Source organism: Myotis lucifugus, unplaced genomic scaffold (assembly GCF_000147115.1).
Source record: "Myotis lucifugus unplaced genomic scaffold, Myoluc2.0 scaffold_324, whole genome shotgun sequence".
Lineage (NCBI taxonomy): Eukaryota > Metazoa > Chordata > Mammalia > Chiroptera > Vespertilionidae > Myotis > Myotis lucifugus.
Window position 1 is genome coordinate 430,597 of NW_005871372.1, and position 26,152 is coordinate 456,748.

Sequence of the window (26,152 nt, forward strand, 5' to 3'; positions counted from 1 at the left end):
GAATGAAGCAACCCGTGCTTCTCGACCCTATCAGACCCAGCCCCTTCTTACCGCAACAGCTCTTGAAGAATAGTCCTTGTAACTATCCTGAGATGAAACCCATACTTATCACCTACTTGCACTCACAACTCTAAAACAGACCAGTCTACTGCCCTAATCATTATATAAAGAACATAGAAAAGTAAATTATAATAAAAACAATGTATACTGTGTTTTGTAAATGATTAGGCACAACACTAGACTAGGGCTTCTCGGACGTTAACATGCGAATGAATTGCCTGGGGATCTGGTGAAAATGCAGACTCTGCCTCACTTGGTCCAGATGTGGCCCATGACCTGCATTTCTAACAGACTCCGGGGGACCTCACTTTGTAGGGAGGCCTGGAAGTCACCTGAAGAGGTCAGGTATGTTACAACACAGGGAATTCAGTAGCTACAAATGCAGGTGGGTAACAGGCGTGTTTACTGGTGACTGACAACCACCGCTTGTGTGGACGTTGATCATGTCATTTTTTGAAATCAGAGTAGAACTCTGAATGATGTAAAATCTCCCCTCGCATTAAATGGTAATGACTTTGCTAGAAAAGTCAGCTAAGCTGAAATCATTCCCAAGTACTCCGTGTTATATGTAAATGTGAGTTAGGTTCCTGGCCCCAGTGATTAAATAGGAGCTGTGCAGCCAATTGAGATCTGGAGACCTTCGGCTGTCCTGTAGGACGCAGGACAGTTCTCAATGCTCAGCAATGCGTGTTCCCACGCTCTGCTAGGGCGCTGGTGTTCCCACACACTGACTGCCAGGGACATCCCCCTGTCGTTGTGGCAACCGTAAATGCCAACACATGTTTTCAGAACACCCCATGAGGGTCAGTCTCACTTCTATCAAAGCCCCTGGAATGAAAGGATTTGTTAAGGATTCTGAGATTTTTTTAAAATATATTTTTATTGATTTCAGAGAGAGGAAGGAGAGAGAAATAGAAACATCAATGATGAGAGAGAAACATTGATCAGCTGCCTCCTGCATGCCCCACACTAGGGATCGAGCCCGCAACCCAGCTATATGCCCTGACCCGGCATTGGACCATGACCTCCTGGTTCATAGGTTGACACTCAACCACTGAGCCACTCCAGCTGGGCTGGTTTTGAGATCTTTGAAGCAAGGCTCAGGAGATAGTTACCTGGAGATCCTGGGTCCTTGGTTTTGAGCAGTTGGTCGCTCAGTTCCCAGTGCATAGGTGGCTAAGAGAGCAGGGAGCTGGGCTGGAAGGGAGCTGTTATGATCTACAGAGCAGATGCCCCTTCTAGACCACCGGGCCACAGCTCTGCCCAGACAGTCATCACATATGGCAGCGGTTCTCAACCTGTGGGTCGCAACCATCGGAAAACACATATAGCATATCAGATATTTACATTACGATTCATAACAGTAGCAAAATTACAGTTATGAAGTAGCAACGAAAATAATTTTATAGTTGGGGGTCACCACAACATGAGGAACTGTATTAAAGGGTCCCGGCATTAGGAAGGTTGAGAACCACTGAAACCCGGCCCAGTGTCGTCAGCTCCCCTGATGTTGCAAGAGAGGGCAGAAATCCTGATTTTTAGATGAAATCTCCAGGTATTGAAATGTTGCCTCTCATTAAAAACCAACCCAATGAAAACACTCTACAGAGGAAACCAAACATCTGTGCACTTGATGGAGCCATTGGCCCCCAGTGTGACCTCTGGTTTGAGTTAAGGGATGTGCCATCAGCTTAGAGGCTGTCCACTGCCCAAATGGATGCTCCTCCCCTGCTCAGGTCGACCCTTAACCCTTCTCCCGTTTTCCCCATGCAGTCACTGCTGCTCCCGGGTCACTGCCAGCTCCCCATCCCTCTCCCCTCCAGAACACAGTTCCTGGGTTAACTCGGCCCCTTTCTCTGGTCATCTCCTTCGTTCCCAGCCCAGCCCACCTGTTCTGACCACCCTGGCTGGTCACTAGGGCCTGTTGTTCTGGGTGGGAACAGGGTTTGAAGAGCTGAGTCTAGCACATTGATCTCAGAGTCCTTCCCCCTAGAGCTGTGGGGCTCTACCAGGGCTGAGTTTTGCCACCCAGGAGAATTTGGCAGTGTCTAGGGACATTTTTGGTTGTCATGGGGCTGTTACATCTAGTGGGTAGAGGTCACAGAGGCTGCTAGACACCCCGAAATGCACAGGGAAGCCCCACAACAAAAGGTTAGCCACTCAAAATGCCAGTAGTGTCATAGTTGAGAAACTGTCCTTGGAGGTGTCCAAAAAGCATTGTTACTGCAGCAGACTGGGCTGTTATTGTAACTATTGCTACCATGTCGCCCAGTGGACCTGGAAGGAGCACGTGGTCGAGGCCTGTGTCAGGCTCTGGGCACAATTCCACTGGACTTCTGTGCTTAGGCCTCAAGGTCGCGGCGTTTGGGGGCTGAGGTCCAGGCCCCGGGGCTGTGGGCAACATCAGAGATAAACAAAGCTGTAAGGACAGGTTTTCATGAGTAAAATACTGTTGCAGTGGAGAAAAGAGTCCAGCGTGAGCTCCACTGAGATTTGTACAGAGGTGACGGGCGTTTTGAAGGGAACATGAGGGACTTGGGAGGGGGTGAGTGGGGGCGCAGTGGAGTCAGGGAAGGGGAAAATGACCAAAAAAAAACCAGGAAGAGGGGGTCTGTCCCAGTGAAACCTATCTGGGTTTGCTAGCTGGTGCTCATCCAAGTTAGGCACCTCCCTCCCACAGACTCGGGGGCACAGGAGCCTTATCTAGGGTTTGGCTGAAACAAAGGAAACTTTTTGGCAGCCTTGAGTTTTCTCAGGCAGACACTACACGTGGGACTGAGCCGTCAGAAACTGTTAGTATTTGCTCTGTCTGTAGAGGCCAAGGTTGAAGCTTAGCCAAGAAGCAGCTCAGATGGGCCTGGCTAGAGTTTGGTCAAGGGGCAAGTCTTGGTCAGATGGTCACTCTCCCTCCCTGCAGATGGTTCGGGACTTCAGGGTTTGGGGTCCCGGCTGCCTCTCTCTCTATAAGTGTCTATCAGCACTCGTTTTCCCCTTGACCTAGATTCCATCCTGTGTGTATTATTGTATGTATAATACACCATGATAAAAGTGAAATGTAAATCCATAGGCTAGCCTTGGCCAGTGTGGCTGAGTTAGTTGAGCATCACCCTGTGCACCGAAAGGTTGCCAGTTCTATTCCCAGTCAGGTCACATGCCCGGGTTGTGGGTGTGGTCCCTGTGGGGTACGTATGGGAGGCAACTGATTGATGTTGCTCTCTCACATCAATGTCTCTCTCTCTCTCTCTCCCCTTCTCCCTTCTTCTCACTCTAAAATAAATTAAAACTTTTTAAAAAAATATCCACAGGCTTGGCATATAGTGAAAAAGGTTCTAAACTTCTTACTTCATTAATGACTAGATATTGATCATGTATTATGTCAGCAGTTCTCAAAGGTGTTAGTCTCAGGGCCCCCTATCCTTTCAGATGTTGTCGTGGACCCCCAAAGAGTTTTTGTTTATGGAGGTTACATCTATCAATTATTTCCATTTATTTAAATTTAAACTAAAGCATCCTTAAAATGTTTATTAATTTGCTTAAAATAACAATAATAACTGATAGGTCTATATAAGTAAAGATTTTATGAAAAATGCAAATATTTTTTACAACAAAAACAAAAGAGATATTGTTCTACCTTTTTGCAAATCTTTGTAATATCTGCCTTAATAAAAGACAGCTAGATGTAGGAGTAAAGAGGTACGCTCCACTTTTTGCCTAGAAGAGTTAAGTGTAGGCCCCAAAAAGCCCCCAAAAGCCGAGCTAACCCCAAAGAGCTGAGCCGAGCCCTGAAGGGCGGAGCCAAGCCCCAAGGAGCCAAACCTATTCATGAAAAGTCGAGCCTAGCTTCAAAGATCCTAGCTTAGCCCTGAGGAGCTGATTGTAGCTCCAAAGAGCAGAGATTAAAAAAATAAAGACAGCTAGATTCTTACCTTTGCTCCTGCTTTCACTGTGTTGTGATTTCACACGTCATGCAGCCTCCAGAAGACTCTACTGTGTGCTTGTCAGAGGATGAGGGGGAAAAGGAAAATAACAGCTTCATATTATGGTGAAAATAGTTTGACCTTAAAGGTCCTCAGCAAGGCTCTTAGGGACCCCCAAGGGGCCCCAGGCTACACGTTGAGAACCACACATTGGCTCATCATGGCAAGCATTCTGTTGTAATAAATTACAGCTAAAGTTTATTGAACGGGAGGCATTATGCTAAGTGCCCTACCCGTATTAACACTTTAAACTCTCATAAAAGCCCCATCATGTAGTTGCGAGTATTATGCCTGTTTTGCAGAGAAGTAAATGGAAGCTCACAGAGTCAGGTACTGTACCCAGGGCCACACGCTTAGCAAAGTGGCGGAGGTGGGATTTGTGCGCACTGCACCTCACCACCCTGCCTTTCCCACAGAGGTAGGTCTGCTCTTCAGTGACCAGGCGCTAGCTAGTGATGCCGGTTGAGTGCTGAGTATTACCAAGCCTCACGCTAAACGTCCTTTTATCAAAACAATTAAATACAAGTTCATATCTGCCTCCCCTTTGCAGAATAGGTCTTCTTACTCCCTTTTTTGTGAATGAGAACACTGAGTCTCTAAGAGGTAAGCTGCTTTCCCTGTGTCTCAGGGTAAGGGGCGGAGACTGGCTTCCCAGCCAGCTCCATCCACCCAGCTTCCCTCTCCTCACCCCATGCCGTGCTTCGTGTTAACATAAATAAATTTGCTAAATTGCACCAGAATTATTATTTAGGGTTTTGTTAAACCAGGGACTGTTTGTGCCCAGTGCGGCCCATGGGTTTCAAAGTGCTGGCCAGCCCAGCCACGTTTTGTGCATGCAAATGAGCCGGGCGAGGGGCCTCTATTAGGTCTATTTGCATTGGCAGCCTGGGTAATTGCATGTCCTAATTGGGTGCAGCCATGCACACTGCTCCTCCACCATCCGTCTACCCTGGCACGGAGGTCTTTTTGGAAGCAGGTGCGGGCTTCTCCCCCAGTGTCCTTCCCAATGGTCTTGGTCACCTTGGTGATTGGAATGAAGCTCAGACACTGAGTTCAATAGCAAACAGCTACTGAGCTGGCTTTGTGCCCTCACGGCACAAAAGGATGCCGTAACTGGTCGTGATGAGCAAGTGGTGGGGCAGGCGTCCTCACGTCTGAACAGCGAAACTGGCCAGGGATTCCTTTTGGCGCCATGCATATTCCTAATAGCGGGTAAGAGGCATTGTGGTGCTGGCAGGCATGGCCTCTGGATCCTGACCGTCTAGGTTCAAATCCTGACTCTTCCACTTCCTAGATCTTAACTGTCCTGAACCTCAGTGCTCCCATCTGAAAAATGAGGAGAAACATATAGCATCTCCTTCATAGGGTCATCATGAGGGTCAAATGAGTAAGCATGCGCAGACAGCTTGGGACAGAGCTTGGACCTTGAAGCGCTGCACCTGTGCTTTCTAATAGATGCATGTTCCGGAAGCACCTTGTGTGTCAAGCACCGTGTTCTGTGCTTTATAGATTCTATCTGTCCCTGGAAGGAGGTTTCAGCCTCAGACCTGGGTGACGGATGAGGAAATGGAGGCACAGAGAGATGAAATGATCTGTTCCAGGTTCAGGAGCTGCCAGAGGTAATGATCCAAGGATGAAGCAGGGAGAAGACCTGACGCCCTTGGGGTGTCCACCTACTCCTCGGTGCCTGGCCTCTTCCGGTCCATCACATGACTCCTCAGAGAGCTGAAATGGCAGAACTTCGTTACTAGATCATGTTGATTAATGACTAACTCAGAGGCTGTCTAATGACACACATGACCTGTCACTGTGCAGAAGAGAAAGTTGGACAGTTGCTTAAAACAAGACAAGAACGCAGGTCTTGTCCTTCGCTGTCCAGGGTTCTTTCTACACAAAAATAAGACTAAAGGTTAATCAATGAGACGATAGTTTAAAAATTATAGTGACTCGCCACCACCCTCCAAAACAGGACCCAGGGGCCGGGATTCCATTGACTAAGTGAGTAGAGATCCATCCTGAAGTCTAAACGTTACAGAACCAGGGAAGGACAGAAACAGACCAGACGTCTCTCGAACAGCAGCCCAGGTCACGTCACTTGCCTCTCGGAGCCATGTGTGTTTAGCATATTTCTACCTGATTGAAATTGGATCTAAACATGCCCAAGGTTGAATGGGAATGGAGGACATCATTGCATTTAATTATTTCTTCAGAATAAAAATGGATTTGAGCAGCAGCTTAGTGGGGAGGCAACCGCAGAGCAATTAGAGTTCTGAAGCTCTCACGCAACCACTTGAATGTGCAATCATTGTAATAAGTGCATTAAAATAAAAGAAGTCAAAGGGTTGCATTTGCATAAACAACCCAAGGTGAGTGTGTGGGATCAGTTAAACACAAAGAGGACTCAGCTAGTTGATCATAATGAAGAACTAATAACCAGTCTGTCCTCCAGGCAGAGACCCTCGGGTGTGATGGTTGAGGCCCCGAAGTCATGAGTAGCCAACCTGACCTGGGTTCTCTGCACATTCCTCCTTCTCCCTGGGTGGTGGGCACGTTTGGGAAGCTTTATGTACATTCATCCTCACCATTTTCCACATGAAGAAACTGAGGCATGAGCTGGAGTCACTTCATTCCCAGCAGTGTGGCCTTGGTCCAGTTGTCTAACCCCGATGTGCCTTCTTTTTCTCCCCTTAATTAGGACGAATGCTGCCTGCTTAATCCTTTTGGAGAGGATGGGGGACACAGGGTGTGTGAAGGGCCAGGGTATGAGGTCCATGGATGCTGGGGATGCGATGATTATCCTGCACATATTTGCCTAGAAAGCTCTCAGGGTTGGTTTTATAGGAGAGGAGCCTGGGTTTGGATTTAGAAATCTCTGGTCTCCAGGGAAAGGAGAGGAGAGCTGAGCCCTCCCCTGGGCAGGTAAAGAGTTAGGGGGAAGGTGAGGTGTGACATCTCATGTTCACAGAGGGGTGGATGGATAAAGAAAGGCTGGTATATCCATACAATGGGATCTTAATCAACCTTTAAGAAAAGGAAGTCCAGCCCTTTATGAGAACATGGAGGAACCTTGTGCTGAGTGACATAAGCCAGTCCTAGCAGGACACATACTGCACAGTACCACTTAGGTGAGGAATCTGAAATAGTCAAATTCATCGAAGCAGAAAGTAGAATGGTGGTTTCTGGGGGCTGGCGAGGAGCGAAGTGGGGAGATACTGATCACAATTTCTTAGTTATACAAGATGAGCACATTCCAGAGGTCTTCTGTACCGCGTCGTGCCTACAGGTAGCAGTATATCGTCCTGTGCTCTTAAACATGTGTTGAAGGTAAATGTGTTAAGTGTTCTTCACACAATGAAATTTAAAACAGGAAGAGGGGGAAGGGGCAGGAGAAATCGGCTACTAGAGAAAACAGTACCGACTCAGGGTGACAGGTGGTGTCAGGCCTCCGGATGATGCCTGATGCTCCCTGACTGTGCCTCTCTCCGACTTTTCTGGAAGCTGACTGATGTCTGTGAGCTCTCCATTCCAAAAGACTAAATATTTCCCTTCCCGCACACTGGGACCTTCAGGCTTCCTGCGGCAGCTGAGTGGCGTCTGGGGCCAGCGGAAGGCCACGGGGCCGCACGGAGGCAATCACCCCCATCGTGGGGCCTCTCTGAGTAGACAACGTGTATACATTAGGAGTCGTGTTAGAACTGATGGCCACGCCTGGTCCTGGTATCAGAAATTAGCCAGAGGCATCGGCTGTTCTCAGATGGTCAGATGAGCTTCATCTATGGCAGTGTTTCCTGTGCCTGGTTTAGCTGAGGTTCTGCCAGGAAGTGCTCACACACGTGAGCTTTTGAAATCAGTGGTTTATAGAGGTTTTCTGCTCAGGGGGCCAAATTGCAATCCTCAGTTAATGAGGAAAGAGAACAGCCCAAGAATAATACTCAGGATGTGTCTGATGAGAGAGGGTGCAGATGGCTGTAAGGACAGGGGCTCTTCTGCGTACTCTCTGCCCTCTCGTTAACTTCGGAAAAAAACCCCAAATGGGCTCGGGGACAGAATTTAAATTCATATTCTTGGACAGCGGGCATCATTGAACTGATTTTCTGTCTGTTAGAGACAGAAAAAAAGGCTTTTGTACCAGAGGACAGCTGGAAGGAAGAAAGCAGATCAGGTTGGCTCCTGTATTAATCAGGATGAGCTAGATCGTGCTGCATTAACGAAGATCCCCAAATCTCAGTGACAGAAATTGACAGAGATTTATTTCTGCCCCTAGGGCCGAGGGAGAGTCTCTTCTCCATACTGGCCTCACTCGGGGATACAGGAATTTCACTATCAGGAGTGTGGCTGGATGCCATGGGGGAAAGGGGATGTGGCAAATCGTGCCCTGGCTTCTGTCACTTGTCTTGGTCATAGCACGTTGCTTGGCTGTGCCTAATTTCCAGGGGATGGGAAATATAATCCTATCATGTGCCTGGAAGGAAGAGGACTGAAATATTTGTCGAGCACTTTATTGAATACCATCCCTGCCCCTGCTTCCAACTCCATCCCTACCTAAGCTATATGAGCAAACAGCAAGATACCCCTCTCTCCTCCCCATAGAGAAGTGGGGGCTCAATGCTCCTTATTTACCTCTCAGCCAAACCGAAGAGACACTGTACCATAGCAAGTTTGAGAATCAGACGGGTGCAAGTTCCCTTCCTCCTCCAGATGACTTTGAGCAAGTTACTGAACATCCCCAAGCGTTTTCCCTTCCCTGTAAGATGGGAATACTATTACCTTCTTGGAAGTTATTTCTGAAGGTCAAATGAGATATCACATATAAGGACTTGGCATGGTGCCTGGTGCCTGCTGTGTGCTCAAGAACGTTGTAAGAACACATCGGCTCCTCTTTCTGTTACATACGAGGAGCGCACCTCCTCATGGGGTAATTGTTGCTATCCGGTAAGTCATACCTGTGACTCACTTAGTTTGTGGTGCCGGCTCATGTCAGTGCTCAGGGAGTGCATCTGAGGGGCTGCTTAGGGTTCCTCAAGGACCTCTGGGCAGAAAGAAGAGAAAAGAGGACTATCAGTGAGTGGGGTTCAAGAACAGACATGGAGCCTCACTGAGGGGGGTTTCTTGCAAGTCTGTGTGGGGAATTAAAAAAGACCTGAACCAGGTGTCAGAACTGGAAGGTCCCCGTCACCAACAAAGATACAACATCGGCTCCTGTGTGTGATCAGCACCCCTCCATGACTCAATACAGACTCAGCTCTCCCTTCGTGGCATCTCTTTATTTCCTTCTACCTACCCCGTGGCCCCCCAGCTCCTGCGCCTCAAACTCCTGGTGCTTCGTGGCCCCTATTTACTGTCTTCTCCCTTTCTGTGATTCCCTGCCTCCTGATGGCTGCTTGCAGGTGACATGCTTATCCCAGATGCACTTATCTGGGTAGGAGTAGATGGGAAGGGAGCCAGATCTTGTGGTACAAAGCCAGGCTGCAGCGGTTAAGAGGACAGGGTAATGGAACGGGTAGCCCAGGACGTGAGGTCTGTGGTTTGCTACGTTACCTTGTGCACATCACTTGTTAGCTGGTGCTCAGTTCCCTCACCTGTATAATGAAAATAACAATATTCATCTTACAGAATGGCCATGCGGGATCTCGGGATCAGCTGTCATTCTTACAGCCTCTCCGATTGGAGAAATCAGTGCTTGATGCTAGGGGACACGGGGCAAACAAAAAGGGGCAGCCACAATGTGGCTGCTTCTCCAGAGCACTGCTGAGCCAAACGGGGCAGTGGGGGCACAGCCAACCACACCAAGCCCCGGGAGGGGGCCTTCTAAACTCACACTCCTGGAGAGCTGGAGTCTGCACTTATTTCTTCTTTTTTTAAAATAGATTTTTAAATTGCTTTTTAGAGAGAGGAATGGAGAGAGAGAGAAACAGTGTGAGAATGAAACATCAATCAGCTGCCTCTTGCAAGCCCCCCACTGGGGATCAAGGCCACAACCCTGGGCATGTGCCTGGACCAGGAATGGAACTGGCAACCCCTCGCTGCACTGAATGGTGCCCAACCACCTGAGCCACACCAGCCAGGGTTCATCACTGGTCTGCCACTCTTTCTTAAAGGGCCAGATAGAAGTATTTTAGGCTTTGCAGGCCAGACAGTCTCTATTGCAACTGCTCACCTCTGCTGTTGTGGCAGCCCTAGATAATACATAAATGAACAGGCATCCCCACGTTTCAATAAAAGTTTATTTACAAAAACAAGTGGCAGGTGGGAATTGGCCCGCTGAGTAGTTTTGCAACCTGCCAGAGGAGGAGGCGCGCCGAGTTTCAGCCTCCCGGGCTCCAGCGCTGCTTCCACTGTCCATCCCGACCATTCCCACCCTCGGGAGCCCGTTGGAGGCGCATTTAGGAAAACTCGCGGGGAAGTCTTCCCTCAGAGTTTCTACAGCAACGCGTTCAATGCATTTCTGCAGCAACGGCGTAGATTTGTGGAACCAATTAGTGTTCCCTGTGGCTTCCGAGGTCTCCCGGAGGGCTCGCTTTAGGACCGTGGGTACTCTTTCAGGTCAAGGCCTTGGCAGTGGGTGTCCACAGGAGCGACATGCTTTAGAGATGACCCGGGGGAGGAGCTGAGTATGGGGCGCCCGCTTTCCTGGAAAGATGCACCCCGCGCATTGTCTCCTGAATGACTCCTGGCCCTTCTCTTGAAACCCCAGGCGACTTCATCAGTTCTGCCCCAGGTAGAGACATGGAGAGCCAAAGCTCAAACACAAGCGTGTCACAGGTCTGCGTCTCCGCTGGGATTCATTGCAAGGACCATTCGTTCTCCAAAACACCCAGGGACGGCTCTCCTTCGGAACCGACGCTGGCGCTGTCTTATTTCTCTTATGGGCATAGCTCTATGAATACATCCTAAAGGCAGTGGCATGTATATAATATCCTACTGATATTCTCTCCCTTTATAACTTTATTATGGCATTGCCAGCCCTTAAATAAACCATCAAGGCACTCTCTGCTGGAATTTAAACAGGAAGCTGGAACAAAGTGCCCTAATCCAGCGGCAGAGACAGTCCGGGAAACTTCCTTGAAAGGGAGTATGGTTCATAAGAAGCCGTGGGACTCACAGGCATAGCACTTTAGGGCCGGCGGAAGCCTTCCTTTCTAGTTGGAGCATCTCATGTTTCCAGATGGGGAAACTGAGGTCCAGAGGGAAAAGTCTTTCCTGAAGGTAAGCTCTTGGCAAAGGCGGGGACCGAAACCAGGGTGCAGACTCCCGCACCTCTGTGCCCCTCTCTCCAAGGGCCAGCCTACGTAGCGTGATCGCTCAGTAAAGTTTCTCTTCCCTGTCTCTTTCCCACCTCCTCCAGGACGGCTACTTTTCTCACCGGCCCAAAGAGAAAGTGCGGACAGACAGCAACAACGAGAACTCGGTCCCCAAAGATTTTGAGAATGTGGACAACAGCAACTTCGCCCCGAGGACTCAGAAGCAGAAGCACCAGCCTGAGCTGGCGAAGAAGCCCCTGAGCAGGCAGAAGGAGCTTTTGAAAAGGAAGCTGGAGCAGGAGAAGGGGAAGGGGCACTCCATCCCGGGCAAAGACGCCAACGAGGTGCTGCTGCCCGGCGAGAGAGCCGCAGGGAACAGCAGCCGTGGGAAGGAGGCCCCCCGGCAGCCCCACGCCAGGAAAAGCGGGGGCAGCTCCCCCGAGATCAAGTATGACCAGCCCCCCAAGTGCGACATCTCGGGCAAGGAGGCCATCTCCGCCCTGTCCCGCTCCAAGTCCAAGCACTGCCGCCAGGAGATCGGGGAGACCTACTGCCGCCACAAGCTGGGGCTGCTGATGCCGGAGAAGGTGACTCGCTTCTGCCCGCTGGAAGGTAAGCTCCGGGCCCCGAGGCCGGGAGAGGCGCCTCCTCTCCAACTCTCCCTCCTTCCCAGCCCCCTTCTGCTCACATTCTCAGACCTGCTGAGACCCTGGTTTTCAAACCCCAAATCAGGTCACAAGACCTGACTTCTTTGGTACCCCCTGAATTCTGAAGTTTCCCACGGAAAAGTATTTCGGAATCAAGTTACCTGTTGTTATAGCTTTAACCAGGTGCCTTTATGGCAAAGGAGGAAATACAGTGACGTCAGGCTCACGTGGCAGCTGCAGAAGGTGAGGTGACGATGCCGACAGAGTTGGTTTTCTGTCTCAGCAGAATATCGGGATTAAAATTGACACGGATATTATTGTAACTGAATATGATCCGAACGGTTTCTAATTGGTTGCATTGACTTTGGAGGCTCTGAAAATCAACCTTCCCATTTTCCTCCATCTAAAATTCCTTCCTTCCTTCCACCCCTCCCTCCTTCCTAAATTTTCCTCGTTTTCTTCCTATTTTCTTTCTTCCTCATTTCCTGTTCCTCCTTCCCCCTCCCTGTCTCTCTCTCTCCCCTGCCCTGAGCTGAACACTCTTCTGTGTGTGTGCTGGTGACCAGTGATGAACCAGAGCTCTTGCTGTGAGAGGTCAGAGCTCTAACAGAGGCGCTGTGTTGGGACAGAAGTCAGAGCGTCAGGAAAGCAGCCGCAGAGCTGATCCAGGCGGCGGGGTGGGGAGGCGGGGGCTCTCGGTCCCCCTGGCAGTGGTGGGCCTAGAGGCCAGGCAAGGAAGACTTTGCCAAGGGGCCTCCCTCTTCTGAGCAGCTACTGTGCCCCTGCATCTCTCCTGATGCAGAAGGGAGATGCGTGGTGAGAATGGCTCCCAGGGAACAGCAGGCTAGAGAAAGCTCAATGCCGTTTATTCACTGGACAGACGGCAATGCGAGGCCCATGGAGGGAAGGAGGCTTATCCAGAGTCACCCACTGAACCAGAGGCTGAACTTGAGCTAGAATCCAGGCCTCCTCTTTTCAGACGGGAGCCTCTCTATTTACTGCTGGTCCCAGAATGAAGGATTGGGATCAGGTTGGGAGCAGCCCCGTGTGCCAAGGGCACAGAGAGGCCTAGAAGGACACATGGCCAGCTCTCCAGGTGGCCCCCGGGGTGAGGTGCAGTGGGGACAACTCCAACATTTTACTCAAGTTCGTATGTATTTTCTTAGTTTTCCGTGTTTTCGCTTTCCGAGGTTTCAGTTACCTGCAGTCAACCAAGGTCTGAAAATATTGGAAATAATGGAAAATTCCAGAAATTCGTGAGTTTTAAATTGTGCGCCGTTCTGAGTAGCATGATGAAATCTCACGCTGGCCCCATACATCCCACCCAGGACGTGAGTCACCGCTCCGTGCAGCACGTCCTCACTGTATATGTTCCCACCCATTAGTCTCTCAGTGGCCATCTGGGTTATCAGAGCTACTGTCCTGGTATCGCTTTGTCCAAGTTATTCTTATTTTACTTAATAATACCACATTCACATAACCTTGATTACATTGTTATAATTGTTCTATTTTATTGTTGTTGTTGCTAATCTCTTACTGTGCCTAATTCATAAATTAAACTTTACCATAAGTATGTATGTATGTATAGGAAAGAGCATAGCATATATAGGGTTCAGTACTCTGCAGTTTCAGGCATCCACTGGGGGTCTTGGATAAGGGGGTACTACTGTACTAGTAGATCGGACACTGTTCTCACCTTATATTGCAATGAATCCTCACATTTGCCTATGGCAGCGGTTCTCAACCTGTGGGTCGCGACCCCTTTGGCGGTCGAACGACCCTTTCACAGGGGTCGCCTAAGACCATCCTGCATATCAGATATTTACATTATGATTCATAACAGTAGCAACATGACAGTTATGAAGTAGCAACGAAAATAATTTTATGGTTGGGTCACAACATGAGGAACTGTATTTAAAGGGCCAGAAGGTTGAGAACCACTGGCTATGGGGTAGATATGTTATCAACCCATTTTGTTGATGAAGAAACTGAGGCTTAGAGAGGTTGAACACTTGGCCAGAGGAGCACAGCTAGTGGATGGCAGAGCTGGGCTTAGAACTCAGGTTTGAGAGTGTGCATCCTTTTCCAGAGCCTCTCCCTCTTCTGGAGGCTAAAGCTTCCACTGTAGCTCAGATTGCCAAATCTCAGGGATGTCCTATAGCCTGCAGAATGTATCTCTCTGTCATCAGTTAGTTGCAAGAAGAAGAGAGGGCACTAATGGGGAGAAACGGGGGATGTCCCCAGCGGAGGCCAAGGGTTCCCATGCTTCTCCTGGTCATATGATCACCCCTAGTGTGGTTTTTCAGTGTGAATTTGCTGGGGGTTCCCTGTGGCCTTTGCTGCATCAGCCAAGGTGGCACAGCCTCCGGGACTGTTAATAAGATTGGCATTTAAGAGCCATTGCACACCCAGCCCCGGCAATGCTTTAATTTGCTGCACCACAGCCTCCCCTTTTGCAATAAATTTAGTGTGAATAGACTAATTGCAAAATAACCCTAATTGGATAGTTATCAATGAACAAGTTCCCGTGGAACAAAACGGCTTACAATTAATAGCATTTAAGCCATAAACTATTCTTCTGCAGAAAGCTAAGATGTAATTACACCCCATACGGAGATTGTGTTCCCTTTCTGGAAACTGTGACACCCAGATTTGCCTCTGCTTAGGAAGGATTTGAGCTCCAGCCCACTGGTCCTTTTATTTCCTGCTAAATGAAGAAATGAAAGTGGGAGGGGAGAGAAATTTAATACATGCATACATATACATAACGCACACGCGTGCATACACAGATGTACGCACTGTGCTTGTCATTTTGCTGAGTTCAGCATCGCCCAAACCTCAGCCAATATGATGCCAGAAGTTGAATATAATTAAGGAAGCAATTCCTCTTGGCCTGAGGACTGAAAATTTCAGAAGAAAGAAAATAGATTTGATTTTACTTATTTTTATTTATTTTGTTAATCTTCACCCAAAGATATTTTTCCATTGATTTTTAGAGAGCGTGGAAGGGAGGGGAAGAGACACAGAGAGAAACATTGATGTGAGAGAGACACATTGATTGGTTGCCTCCTGCACACGCCCCAACCAGGGCTGGGGACCAAACCTACAACTGAGGTAGGCAATCGAACCCGGGACCCTTCAGTCCATGGGCAATGCTCTATCCAATGAGTTAAACTGGCTAAGGCAAGAAAATAGATTTTAAATGTTGGCTTTTATAAAGGATTCCTGCTCCTCCCACCCCCAGCACCTCCTGTCCCCTCGCCCAGCACCACTCAGAGAAAAGGAAGAGTCTAGAAACCCAGGAGACGGTTTGCTTCCTGTGAACACAGTGCTGGTGTTTGTGACTTGGCCACTTCTCTCTCTGCCTCCCAGAAAAAGAAGCTGAAGTAGGGACGGCTTTCACCAGGAAAGGAGGGATCTCCAGACCGTCCATTAACAACCCCCCGAGAGAGATGTAGTGAGGTTGGGCGGGGTGGCCCCAGGTGGGCTTATTTCCAATCCAAGTGCGGGCCCTCATTCCTCCCAGAGCCCCTGTGCTCACTGTAGCAGTCAAGCCGCCAACCCCCGCTTCTCCACCCAGGCAGCTCTGCACCCCACTAGCTCCCACAGTTGTCTGGGCGTCCTATCCCTTCCTTGGGCTCCATACTCACCTGAGGGCCTTCAGTCACACCAGCTGGACCTCCCAGTGGTTCATGGAAATGAAACCTTGTCAGCTGGAAAGCCAATGGAGGCCTGGGCTGGAAAAAGACGTTTTCCATCCAGAGATCTTCAGGCCCTGGGTTTTGAATCCCGGTTCTGCATTTACTAGCTGTGTGGCCCTCCCCTCCCCGTGCCTCAGCTTCCTCATCTGTAAAATGGACACAAATCCTCGTACCTTATCCTCATAGGACTGTGGCTGAAATGGGATCGTACATATAAAATGCTTGGTGTAGAGGGGGCTCCAGCAAAGCAGATGTGCCTGGCTGTTGGCAGTAGTGAGGTTAGCAGTATACATGACGGGGGCATGGAGAAGAGAAGAGAAGAAGGCCGACTCCGATGGTGACCTCCCATTGCCTAGCCACGTCTCTCGCTCTGTTCTTCAGATGTGGCCCCATGTGCCTCAGGCATTCCCTCATAGTGCCCTGCCCCCCCACTCCATCCCACCTTGTCTGGCTGTCACCGCTTTTTACTCCAGATTGTAGCCCTCAATGCCACCTCCTCAGGGAAGCCTTCCCAGACCACACCTCCCCCAGACGCCCTGGCCACAGGGGACACACTGACCCGCGTGAGGGACAGAGGTGGCTTTCCCAATAAGTATCTTTCCTAATAAAGACTGTTCGACCGTAGGAGGCATGCTGGTGCCAGGAGCTAGGTAATGCAGCTTCTCCTGCCTCATTACCTTTGGAACACATTAGGAAGCTCCCTCCATCTTGAGTTAAAATGTGCCAAGAAAGGCCCCACTGGTTATCCTGGTCCCTCCCGCCCTTCTTCACCCTTCTCTGTGCCAGCTGACACTGGGACTACAGCCCCGATGCCAGGTGAAGAATGCGAGATGAGCAGTGTGAGAAGTTGTGGAGAAAGCAGTGGGCTGGGAGGGGGGTGGCTGCCGCCTTAGGGGGAGCTCGGGGCGAGCAGCTGAGGAGGCGGCAGTTCTCCAGTGAGTGATGAGTGAGGACTCGGAATCAGCTGGCTGGCTGCAGGGCTGCAAGCTTTCGCACAGGACAGGGGGAAGCCGGCTCAGGGTCAGAGTGAGGGTGGACAGAAAGGGGGTTTCTGATAGAAAGGCAACTGTCCGTGTCTTTACCCAGCAGCCTCTGCGTGAGGCCAGAGGCCCTGGACAAATGGGCTCTGGACGGAGGTGGCTGCGGGGAGCTGGCCGCCGCTGCAGAGAGAGGCTGGCAGATGGCACCGCCAGCTGCGGGAGGGCTGTCTCCTGCACATCTCCACACACTGGGGGCAGCGGGGTGACGACACAGCACGAGTAGCATGAAAGCGTGGCTGGCAGCCTGGTATGGAGGGAGGGGTATGGAGATGTGGATGCCAGCTCGGCCACTCTGAGGGCCCCAGGGCATGGGCCTCAGTTTCCCCATTTGTCGGCCAGAGACGCAGCTTTCTCCCGGGTCTGTTGCTGTATCACTCATGAGGAGGAAATGAGGGAACAGCTGTGAAAAGCTGAAAGGCGCCACGCTAACAGGCATGTGTGCTGAGGCCAAATTGACCCGCGTGCGGCTAGGCCAAGTGGGCAGGGCTGGCCTGCTTTCTTTCCAAGGCCAGGTTTACCGAGGACCTGCTCGGACTGTTTCCGTCCCTGGCTGGGGAAGGCACAAAGCCCAGCACAGAGGAGGTTTGCAGTAACGGTTCCTCGGGGTGAGACAAAAACGGGTCCCAAAGGTGCTTCGTGGGCTTCTAGGAGGAGAAGGAGACGGAGCGTGGTGAGTCCGGGAAAGTCGGCAGACCTCATTCCGTGGCCAAGGCCAGGGCCGCACAGACCTTCTCTGCAAAGGGCCAGGCAGTACATAGGCTTTGCAGGCCGTAAGGCCTCCGTCTCAGCTATTCAGCTCTGCATGAAGGCAGCACACACAATATGTAGTACATGACCAGGGAGGCTGCGTCCCAATAAAACTGTTATTAATGGTGCCAAAGTTGAATTGCACATAATGTTCATGTGTCATGAAACCTTATTCCTTTGATGTTTTTCAAACATTTAAAAACGTAAAAACCGTGCTTAGCTCATAGCTGCACCAAAACAGTCAGCCGTGGTTATGATGGTCTACCCTTATTCCAGGACCTGGGGACATAGCAGTGAACAAAAGCAGAGGATGCCTTGGCCCACAGGGCCTCGACCTGCACAGCTCAGGGCACAGGCTCATTAACGGAAGATGGGTGGGGGCCTCCATGGAGCCTCCGCCCTGATGAGAGGCACCATGTGATTCAGCAGTCCCACTTCTGATCTGGTGTAGCTTTAAGGAAGGAGTAGACGCAAGGAATCGTGGGGAGGTTCTTGCAAGGGTCCCAGTGAGAGGGTGTGGCAGAGGGTAAAAGCTATAGGCAATGGCCGGTGGATCGGATGGGGTGACCATCAGTGGGTGTTCTCGGCTCTGGGGTTTCTTTGGGGCACAAAGACCACTCAAGCCTGATCCTTCATTTATTGAGCTCCTTGTCTATGCCAGGCAGCGTGGCCAACAGTCCCCTTAGGCCTCCCACTGGGAAGTGAGTCCCAACAGGCCAAGCCCACGTAGCCTTTTCCTCCTGCAGCACGGCGGTGGTTCCCCCTCCCAGTCTCGGAATCATAAAGAAAGGGCTTTTTAGAAAGCTGAATGTGTGGTTATAGGAAATGTCATGAATGCCCCCTGCATCTCCCTCCCACCTCCTCCTCCACCCTCTCTCCTTCCCCAGGAGCGTTCCGCCAGCTGCGCAGTCCTGCCATTCACTTCCAAACGTGTCATTAGGGTGTGTGTGTTCCCTCGCTGCCATGCCTGAGAGCAGAGCAGAAAGGTTTAGGCGAGGGAAGGAGATGAAAACATGAATGCCGTTCCCGGCCGGCTGTCATCCGGGCCCGCCCTTTCCGAAACTTCAGGCACAAGTAAGCACTCCCCAAGCCAAGTGTGTTTGAGACAAGTAGATCATGGTTAGGTGGGTTTTTTCCCCCTTCTATGTGCTCACAATGACACCTATGGCCTGGGGGATTGGGAGAGTGTTTATAACCACGCATTTATGGCCCACACTGCTTGGAGCAGCTTGGTGGAGAGCCTGACTAACCGGCTTGCCTTTTGTCCGAGGCTAGAAGGAGCTTCGGGGAAAGGGGTGACTCTCCGGAGTTTCGGGCTGGCGGGGTGGAGCCTGGATATGGGCCCAGCCCTGGAGCTCATAGATGCCTGACCCATTCCTCCCCCGACGACCCTCCCCTGAGCACAGCGCCCCCCCTTCTCTCAGGGCATGTGGGCACACTGACAGGCCAGCCTACATAGCCAGGAATGTCGCAGGCAATTGGGGATTACTAATTTCAGGTGCCATCGTTGGCAAGTTCCTTTTTTAATAAGTCAGAGCAAAATCACGATTCTCTTAGCACCTGGCACCGTGGTAGACACGCTACAAGTATCTCTGCTGCTCAGTGAGCAAGGAACCCCTGATGTGACATCCTCTTGCTTTTTTTGCGTCTCGGAGAAAGTAGGAGAACCCCGTGGGTGACTGTGGAAACGCATAATGAACATGAACATCATTCTTCCCCTTAGCATTCTTACATGTATTTAATTTGTTTCATTCATTCAACGAATGCCTGTCGAGCAGCTACCCCCGTGCCAAGCATATGCAAAGTACTGGGATCCAATGAACAAGAGAGAAAACCCCACCTCACCGTCCTGGGAGAGATGGGGGGCACGCAACAAACAGAGGAAAGGCACATTGCCAGACACACGAAGGGAAAGAGGGGAAGTCAGAGGGGCCATTTCTGAATGACCTAAAGAGAGATGTGGATGCAAGGTACTCAGAGATGGATTTGGTCTAGTTGGGAGAACGTGCTAAGAACCTGAGCCGCCCCAAAATGGAATGGTTCTAGTCTTTGGACATACAGAGTTCATTCATTCATTCATTCAACTAATATTTAATGAGAGCCTCCTCTGTGCCAGGCACTGAACAAAATGAACAAAACAGACAGAGCTGTCTTCATGGAGTTTATGTTCCGGAAGAGGAAGACGGGTAGTTGACACAACAAAATAAAAAGTATCTTATGTCAGAAGGCGAAGACTAAAGCAGGAAGGAAGGAGGTACTGCAGGAACGAGTGGTATGATGGGGGCCAGCAAGGAGGCCACGTGGCTGGAGCAGCAGATGGGGCCTTACCAGTAGAGAGTTGGTTTTTATCTGGGTGAGGTGGGAGAGCCACTGGAGGGATTTGGGGTGAGGGGTTCTGGTCTGACATGTTTCAGAGGATCGGTCCCCTGGCTGTTGGGTTGACACTAGACTATCGGGATGAGGGAGCTGCAGGGAGAGCGGTGAGGAGCCCACTGGTGTGCTGCAGGGGCCTGGCAAGGCGGGAGTGAGCAGGCTTTTCTGTTTTCCATAGAGCCAACAGCACTAGCTCTCAGGTTGCACACGGGGCTTGAAGAAAACCCCCACCCATCAGATGCTTATTCAACTCTGCATAGCCAGTGCTTGGACGGTATAGGTCTCGATCTTGCTCTCATGGCGTCAGGAGACGGCACAGCTGTTTTGAGCGTCTTTGGCTACCCACGGCCCCAGGAGCTATGCAGAGACCTGTGCGTGGTGGGTGAAGTGATGGGAAGGGAGCATTTACAAGTCTCTCTGCAAAGCACAGCCACCACCTGGGGACTGTCCCAGCTCCCATCACCACTCATTCATTCAGCAGTTATCCATCCAGCGCCTGCCATCTATGCCAGGCACTATGTTTAGAGGATTCACTTGGGAGGAAAACAGACAGAATCCCTGTCCTGTGGAGCTTGCAGCCTATTAAACCTGGGCAGGGAAGCCCATGAATCCAAAATAAACGCAGAATTGCAACAGTGACCATCGCTTCTGCAGACACGTGTCGGATTTTAGTTGGGCTGAGAGATGAAGGGTGGGAAGAGTTAACTAGGGGAAGGGCAGGAGGGGGAACATTCTGGTCTAGGGTGCATCATGTGCAAAGGCCCTGAGGTAGGAGCAGGTGTGGGGTGGTTGAGGAACTGGGGGAGCTCTGAATTTGAGCAATAGGGCCAGCCTGTCTTCTTCCCAGCCAGATTTTAATTCTGCAGATCACTGGCTTTAGATGGCCTGTGTCTTTGCCTTGAGCAGGAACGGAGCAGAGACACCGGCCCTTTCACTTTTGCTGAGCTGATGCCAGTTAGGGGAAGGCTCTGCACCAGACATGCTTCGAAAGACCATCAGGGCCCCCTCTACCACTGTGTCATCTGCAAAACCCCCAGACAAGGCACTTGCTTTCTCTACACCTCACTTCTTACCTGTAAAATGGGCTGTTAGATGTCTCTCCTGCCTCCTCAGGTGGCTGAGTAGAATATTATATTTGAGATGCTTAACTTATTCCCTCTATTCAGCCAGCAAAATTTACCAACCACATGTTACAAACCAGCAGCAGGTCATTATGATTCTGGAAGCCTCCAGGGTGGGCAGGGTGGCCCCACTTCCATGGAGGGAAGTTTTGATGCTTTTCTCAGCTTCCATGAGCGTCTTGCCCAGAAACTGCCCCAGGATGGGGTAGCGAGTGGCAAGAGGAGAGCGGTCTGGCCTTCTGAGGCAGTCCTTCCTTTGGGTGCAGCTGGTTATGTGTCAGCCACTCAGGGTGCCCAAAACAGAGACCTTGTGCAGAAGGAGGCAGCCCAGGACTGGCCCTGTAAGCGGCCGAGAGGTGGAAGTGCTAAATTTCATCTGTAGTTCTTCCTAGCCAGTCCCTCCTTTTGCACGAAGCAGTGAAACCAGCTTGCTTTTTCTCCTCTCTCAAGTTATTTGGCAGTTAAGGTTAGGAATTCCTTTCAGCATCACTTCCTCCTGGAAGTCTGTGATTCCCTCCCCACACTCCACCTCCCCAAGTCTCCATGAGGTGCCAGACTGTGAACCCCCAAATCACCTTGCCCACCCCCGACCGGAGCACACTGCCCATCATACTGGAATTACCCGAGTTGTCTGGAGCCCCCACTAAGTCTTGTCTGTGTGTGTGCACGTGGTACCTGCAGCCCCGCACAGAGCCTGGGATGGAGAGCTCATGTGTCGTAGGCACTTCCTGAATGCCAGGTGCAAAGCTCAGCCCTTCCCATGCGTGAGCTCTCCGAGCCTTCCCCAGAGAAAAGGATGTTCTCTCGCCCCATTTTACAGGTAGGCAAGCTGAGGCTTTGAGAGGTCAAGGAGCTTGCCCCGGGTCACATTTGCAGGTGGCACACCTTGGACCCAAACCCAGTTCTGCCACGTGTTAGCCTCTCTGCTCTGTGGCACCTGTACTAAACGTGCAGTCGGCATGTGATGCATGACTAATGGAGTTTCTCCGGAGATAAAGGGAAACGCAGAGGAAATATGAACACCTTTCTCTAGCTGCTCATGACCCTCCTTCCCTGCGACCCAATAGAACAGGGAGCTGAGGCCTCTGCAAAGTTCCCCGCTCTTAAATCCTGATGTTTAACCTTTACCTGGGGATTGCTAAATGCCAGGGACTATCCTGAGCGTTTTAGCCATATTAGGTCATTTATTCTGACGACAGCTCTTTATTCAGGAAATGGATGCTCCGAGAGGGAGGAGATCTGCCTAAAAGCACACATCTCCTCAGCGGCACCGCCAGGCTCTGAGCTCAGAGACTCGGTGCCAGCGGCAAAGTGCTTAAGCCCTGGCTTCGCGGTAGCAGCCGCGCCTCTGGCTGAAGGAGCCTGTGCAGTTCAGCTTGCTCCCCGAGCTACACCCCTGTGTGGCAGGGATGTCTGTGCAGCCAGGTAATTCACCTGCTTCTGGAGGGGGCTGATCCCATCCAAGACCCTCCGGCCTGGCCTGCAAAGCCATCCGGGGTGAAAAATAGCCAGCAGTGGGTGCATCCCATTTCTCTGCTGGTTTCGAGTTGCCGGGGCATATGTGTGTTAGTGTAAAAAATGACAAAGCAATAATTTTTCATTGTATTCTTCAGTCACCCATGAGAGATTGGATTTAGGTCACAATTTATTACCCCGTGGAATTGAATCCAATTTTTAACACCATGTCAGCCATGCTGGCATTAGAGCCTGTTAATGGCTGTGAAATTTATACAATGATCAAGTAATTTAAAACATATGTAGGAAGTGCATCAGGCAAATTGATGTGTATGGAGCCCCGTGGTAGAAATTGAGCAGGAGATAAACATGGGAAATGGTGATTGATTAGGAGGCCGTCGAAATAGTGCTCGCTTTGATAAACTCTTAATGGCGAAATTAGTAAACGAATTTATTCTTCATGCTTTTGAGGAGGAGTTGCGTTGCCTTAAATCAGAATTGAGGATGAGCCACAAAGTGCAAATTAACAGCTCACCTCAGAGCGCGGCCCAGTTAGAATGGGAAGCCATTGTCACCACCAGGGTGGGGGTGGGCGTGACTGGGAGGCTGTCCCTGCCACGTTTCCAGTGGCCAAGGGAGAAAGACGGTGAGGAGACAGAGCAACAGGAGGCAAAGCGGATTTTCTCTTAATTTTTAAAACTTGGTTCAAATAATGCAGAAAGCATGTCTGTTATTCATGTCTTTAATTATCCAAGCAGGACAATATGCATTCTCATTATTTAAAAAAAACAGAAGACACTGCAGATCAAGGGGCAATCTATCTTGCCCAGGCTCCCCTGATGGGAGAGCACTGCAGGCACATTTTTATTTTTGTTTATCAGCGGTTCTCAACCTGTGGGTCCCGACCCCTTTGGCGGTCGAACGACCCTTTCACAGGGGTCGCCTAAGACCAGCCTGCATATCAGATATTTACATTACGATTCATAACAGCAGCAACATGACAGTTATGAAGTAGCAACGAAAATAATTTTATGGTTGGGTCACAACATGAGGAACTGTATTTAAAGGGCCAGAAGGTTGAGAACCACTGGTTTAGAGCTTTAAGTCCAACCCAGGCAAAAAGGGAGTTTGTTTTATGAGGGGGTTATATTATAAGAAACTGATGATCAGTCTGGAACTTGTAAAAATAGAGAATCTGGTTTGGAAATGAGAAAATTTAAAACTGATATAAAACTGATGTATACGTTCTGGGACGTTTTTTACTTGGACATGTATCTAGGTCCGAGACCTGTATCCCTGTCAGGAAATAGAGACCTATGCCATCCTTTTCTTTTTTTTCTATGTAGCGTTTCTTTTCCCCTTGACTTCTGTCGCCTATGTAATTCTTTGCCATCGCTGGCTTCTGGAGTCTGGCCATTCCCCTACTGGTGGACACTGAGGTTGTCGCAGGCTTTTGCTATAGTGAGTGGTTATTTTCTCAGTTCCCCCAGAGATGGTGCATAAGCAGTACCATTCTAGATGAATTGGAGAAAAGCTAATTTGCTGCTTATAGTCGATGTCTCTGGACATTAGTGCTTAATTCTCGTGGGGATGTTGAGTTGAGACTGGCTGCTAGGAACATCCTGAGAAATGAAACTGGTGGCTCAGAAGGCTTGTCTGTTTTAAAATTTTGACAGATATTGTCAAACTATCCGCATAAATGTCATACCAGTTACGGTAGCACCTCCTGTCCGGTATTATTCACACACAGGATGTTGGAAGCTTCCAGCTCAGTCTCATTCTCCTAAAGGGACCTGCTTTCTTCCCAGGAGCCCTGGCCAGGCTTCAGACTAGTACCAGCTCCAGTTCCTAATCTTCCGAGATCCCAGCAAGTCTCCTCCATGGCCCGGGAGGGTAGTGGTTTGCACACGAGCTCCTTACAGCACCCCGGGCCTCCCCCAGAGGTGCTGATCCAGGTTCAGGATGGGGCCCCGGAAGTTCCATTGCTAACAGCTGCTGCTCCACACCCCACTTTGAGAGGCGCTGATGTGGGAGAACAGAGCATCCCTCTGATTCTGCCCTTTCTTCAGGTCCTCGGTTCTGGATGGGGGTGATTGCACCCCCACCCCCAGGGGACATTGGCCATAGCTGGAAACATTTTTGGTTGTCACCACCAGGGTGGGGGTGGGAGGCTGCTACTCGATTCTAGCAGGTAGAGACCAGAGATGCTGACAAACATTCTGCAACGTACAGAACAGCCCTCAAATAATTTCCCATTCCAATATAATTTTTTATTCCAAAATGTCATAGTGCCTTAGTTTAGAAACCCCAGTGTGGTCCCAGCCAGGGTGGTGTGACTGAGATGGGGTGTCTGCCTCCCTCCGTGGGCTACTCTCTCCTCCATGCACTGGTCCCCAGTGTCATTCCTGGGCATAGAACCCCTCCAACTCACCCCTTAATCTTTCTCAGCCCTCACTGACCCCTTCCCCCCTGAAGGTGCCTCTTCCCAGTCTGAAGAGCCAATAATAGTTAGACACCAAGTATTGATCACTGGCTGCTTCCTGGCTATGTGCTATGAACGTGGACTTGTGTTCACAGTGAAAGCTTAGTCAGTCAGCCTGGGTTTGAATTCCAGCTGTGCCACACACTAACTGGGTGGCCTTGAGCAAGTGACTTCACCTCTTTGTGCCTTGTTTTAATCTGTAAAATGGGGTGATGATTGACATCCCAGTTTTCCTAAAACAGTCTTGATTTGTGTCTGCTTTCTCGGGATCATTATTAACAGCACCCCTTTCCCCCCTGAAGAGTTTCCCAGTGTGGGTAGTAAATTATTTGTCACTCTCATGACAATAATACCTGGTAGAGTTCATACCTTGTAGAGACTGGATGAGGTGATCTATATGAAGTATTAATGCTGAGGCTGGTTCTAGAAAGTGCTGGATAAAAGTTAGCTCTTCTATCCTGAGTTTATACACAAAAGAATTAAAAGCAGGTCTCAAAGAGATATTTGTACAGCCATGTCCTTAGCGGCATTATTCACAAGAGTCAAAAGGTGCAAGCAACCCAAGTGTCCATTGACAGACGTATGGATAAGCAAAATGTGGTCTGTTCATATAATGGAATATTATTCAGCCTTAAAAAGGAAGGAAACTCTCAAACATGCTATAACATGGATGAACCTTAAGGACATTATGCTAAGTGAAGTAAGCCAATCACAGAAAGACAAATGTTTGTATGATTCTATCTGTACGAGTTACCTAGAGTAGTCAGATTCATAGAAACAGAAAGTAGAATGGTGATGGCTAGGGGTGGGGGGAGAGAGAATGGGGATTGTTTAATGAGTAGCATTTCAGTTCTGCAAGATACAAAGAGTTCTGGAGATTGGTTGCACAGCAGTGTGAATGTGCTTACTAGTACTCTTAGAAATGATTAAGATGGTAAATTTCATACTATATATATTTTATCCTGATTAAAAGTAAAAAGTTAGCTCCTTTGCAAACATGCATTGCCTCAGGTCAGCCTCACTCTAACCACTGAAATAGGCTTCATTCTCCCGTAGAATCAGTGGAGATGGGTGATTTGTTCCAGGGCTACACACAGCCAAGTTCCACAGAGACAGTGCAGGTCAGACTGGCTGCCTGAGGCAGGGTCCCCATTAGAAAGGCTGTGAGGCCTGGATAGGGCGTGTCACCCTTATCCTCAAGTAGGAAGGCACTATCCATGGGTTCGAGCAGGAATGGTGGTGAGATCTGATTTATGCTTTCTAATAGGGATTGGCAAATTTTCCATAAAAGGCCAGATAGTCCATATG

General features: G+C 49.9%; 1 protein-coding gene across 1 annotated transcript in view; it reads left to right on the forward strand.

The window, feature by feature from the left end:
- The first annotated feature begins 11,192 nt into the window (after positions 1–11,192).
- Positions 11,193–26,152, forward strand: part of XYLT1 (xylosyltransferase 1) — a 127,113-nt gene continuing 112,153 nt past the window's right edge. The window contains exons 1-2 of the mRNA XM_023764237.1: positions 11,193–11,243; positions 11,383–11,890. Of these exons, the coding sequence (XP_023620005.1) occupies positions 11,193–11,243; positions 11,383–11,890 (559 nt within the window). The remainder of the gene's footprint in view (positions 11,244–11,382; positions 11,891–26,152) is intronic.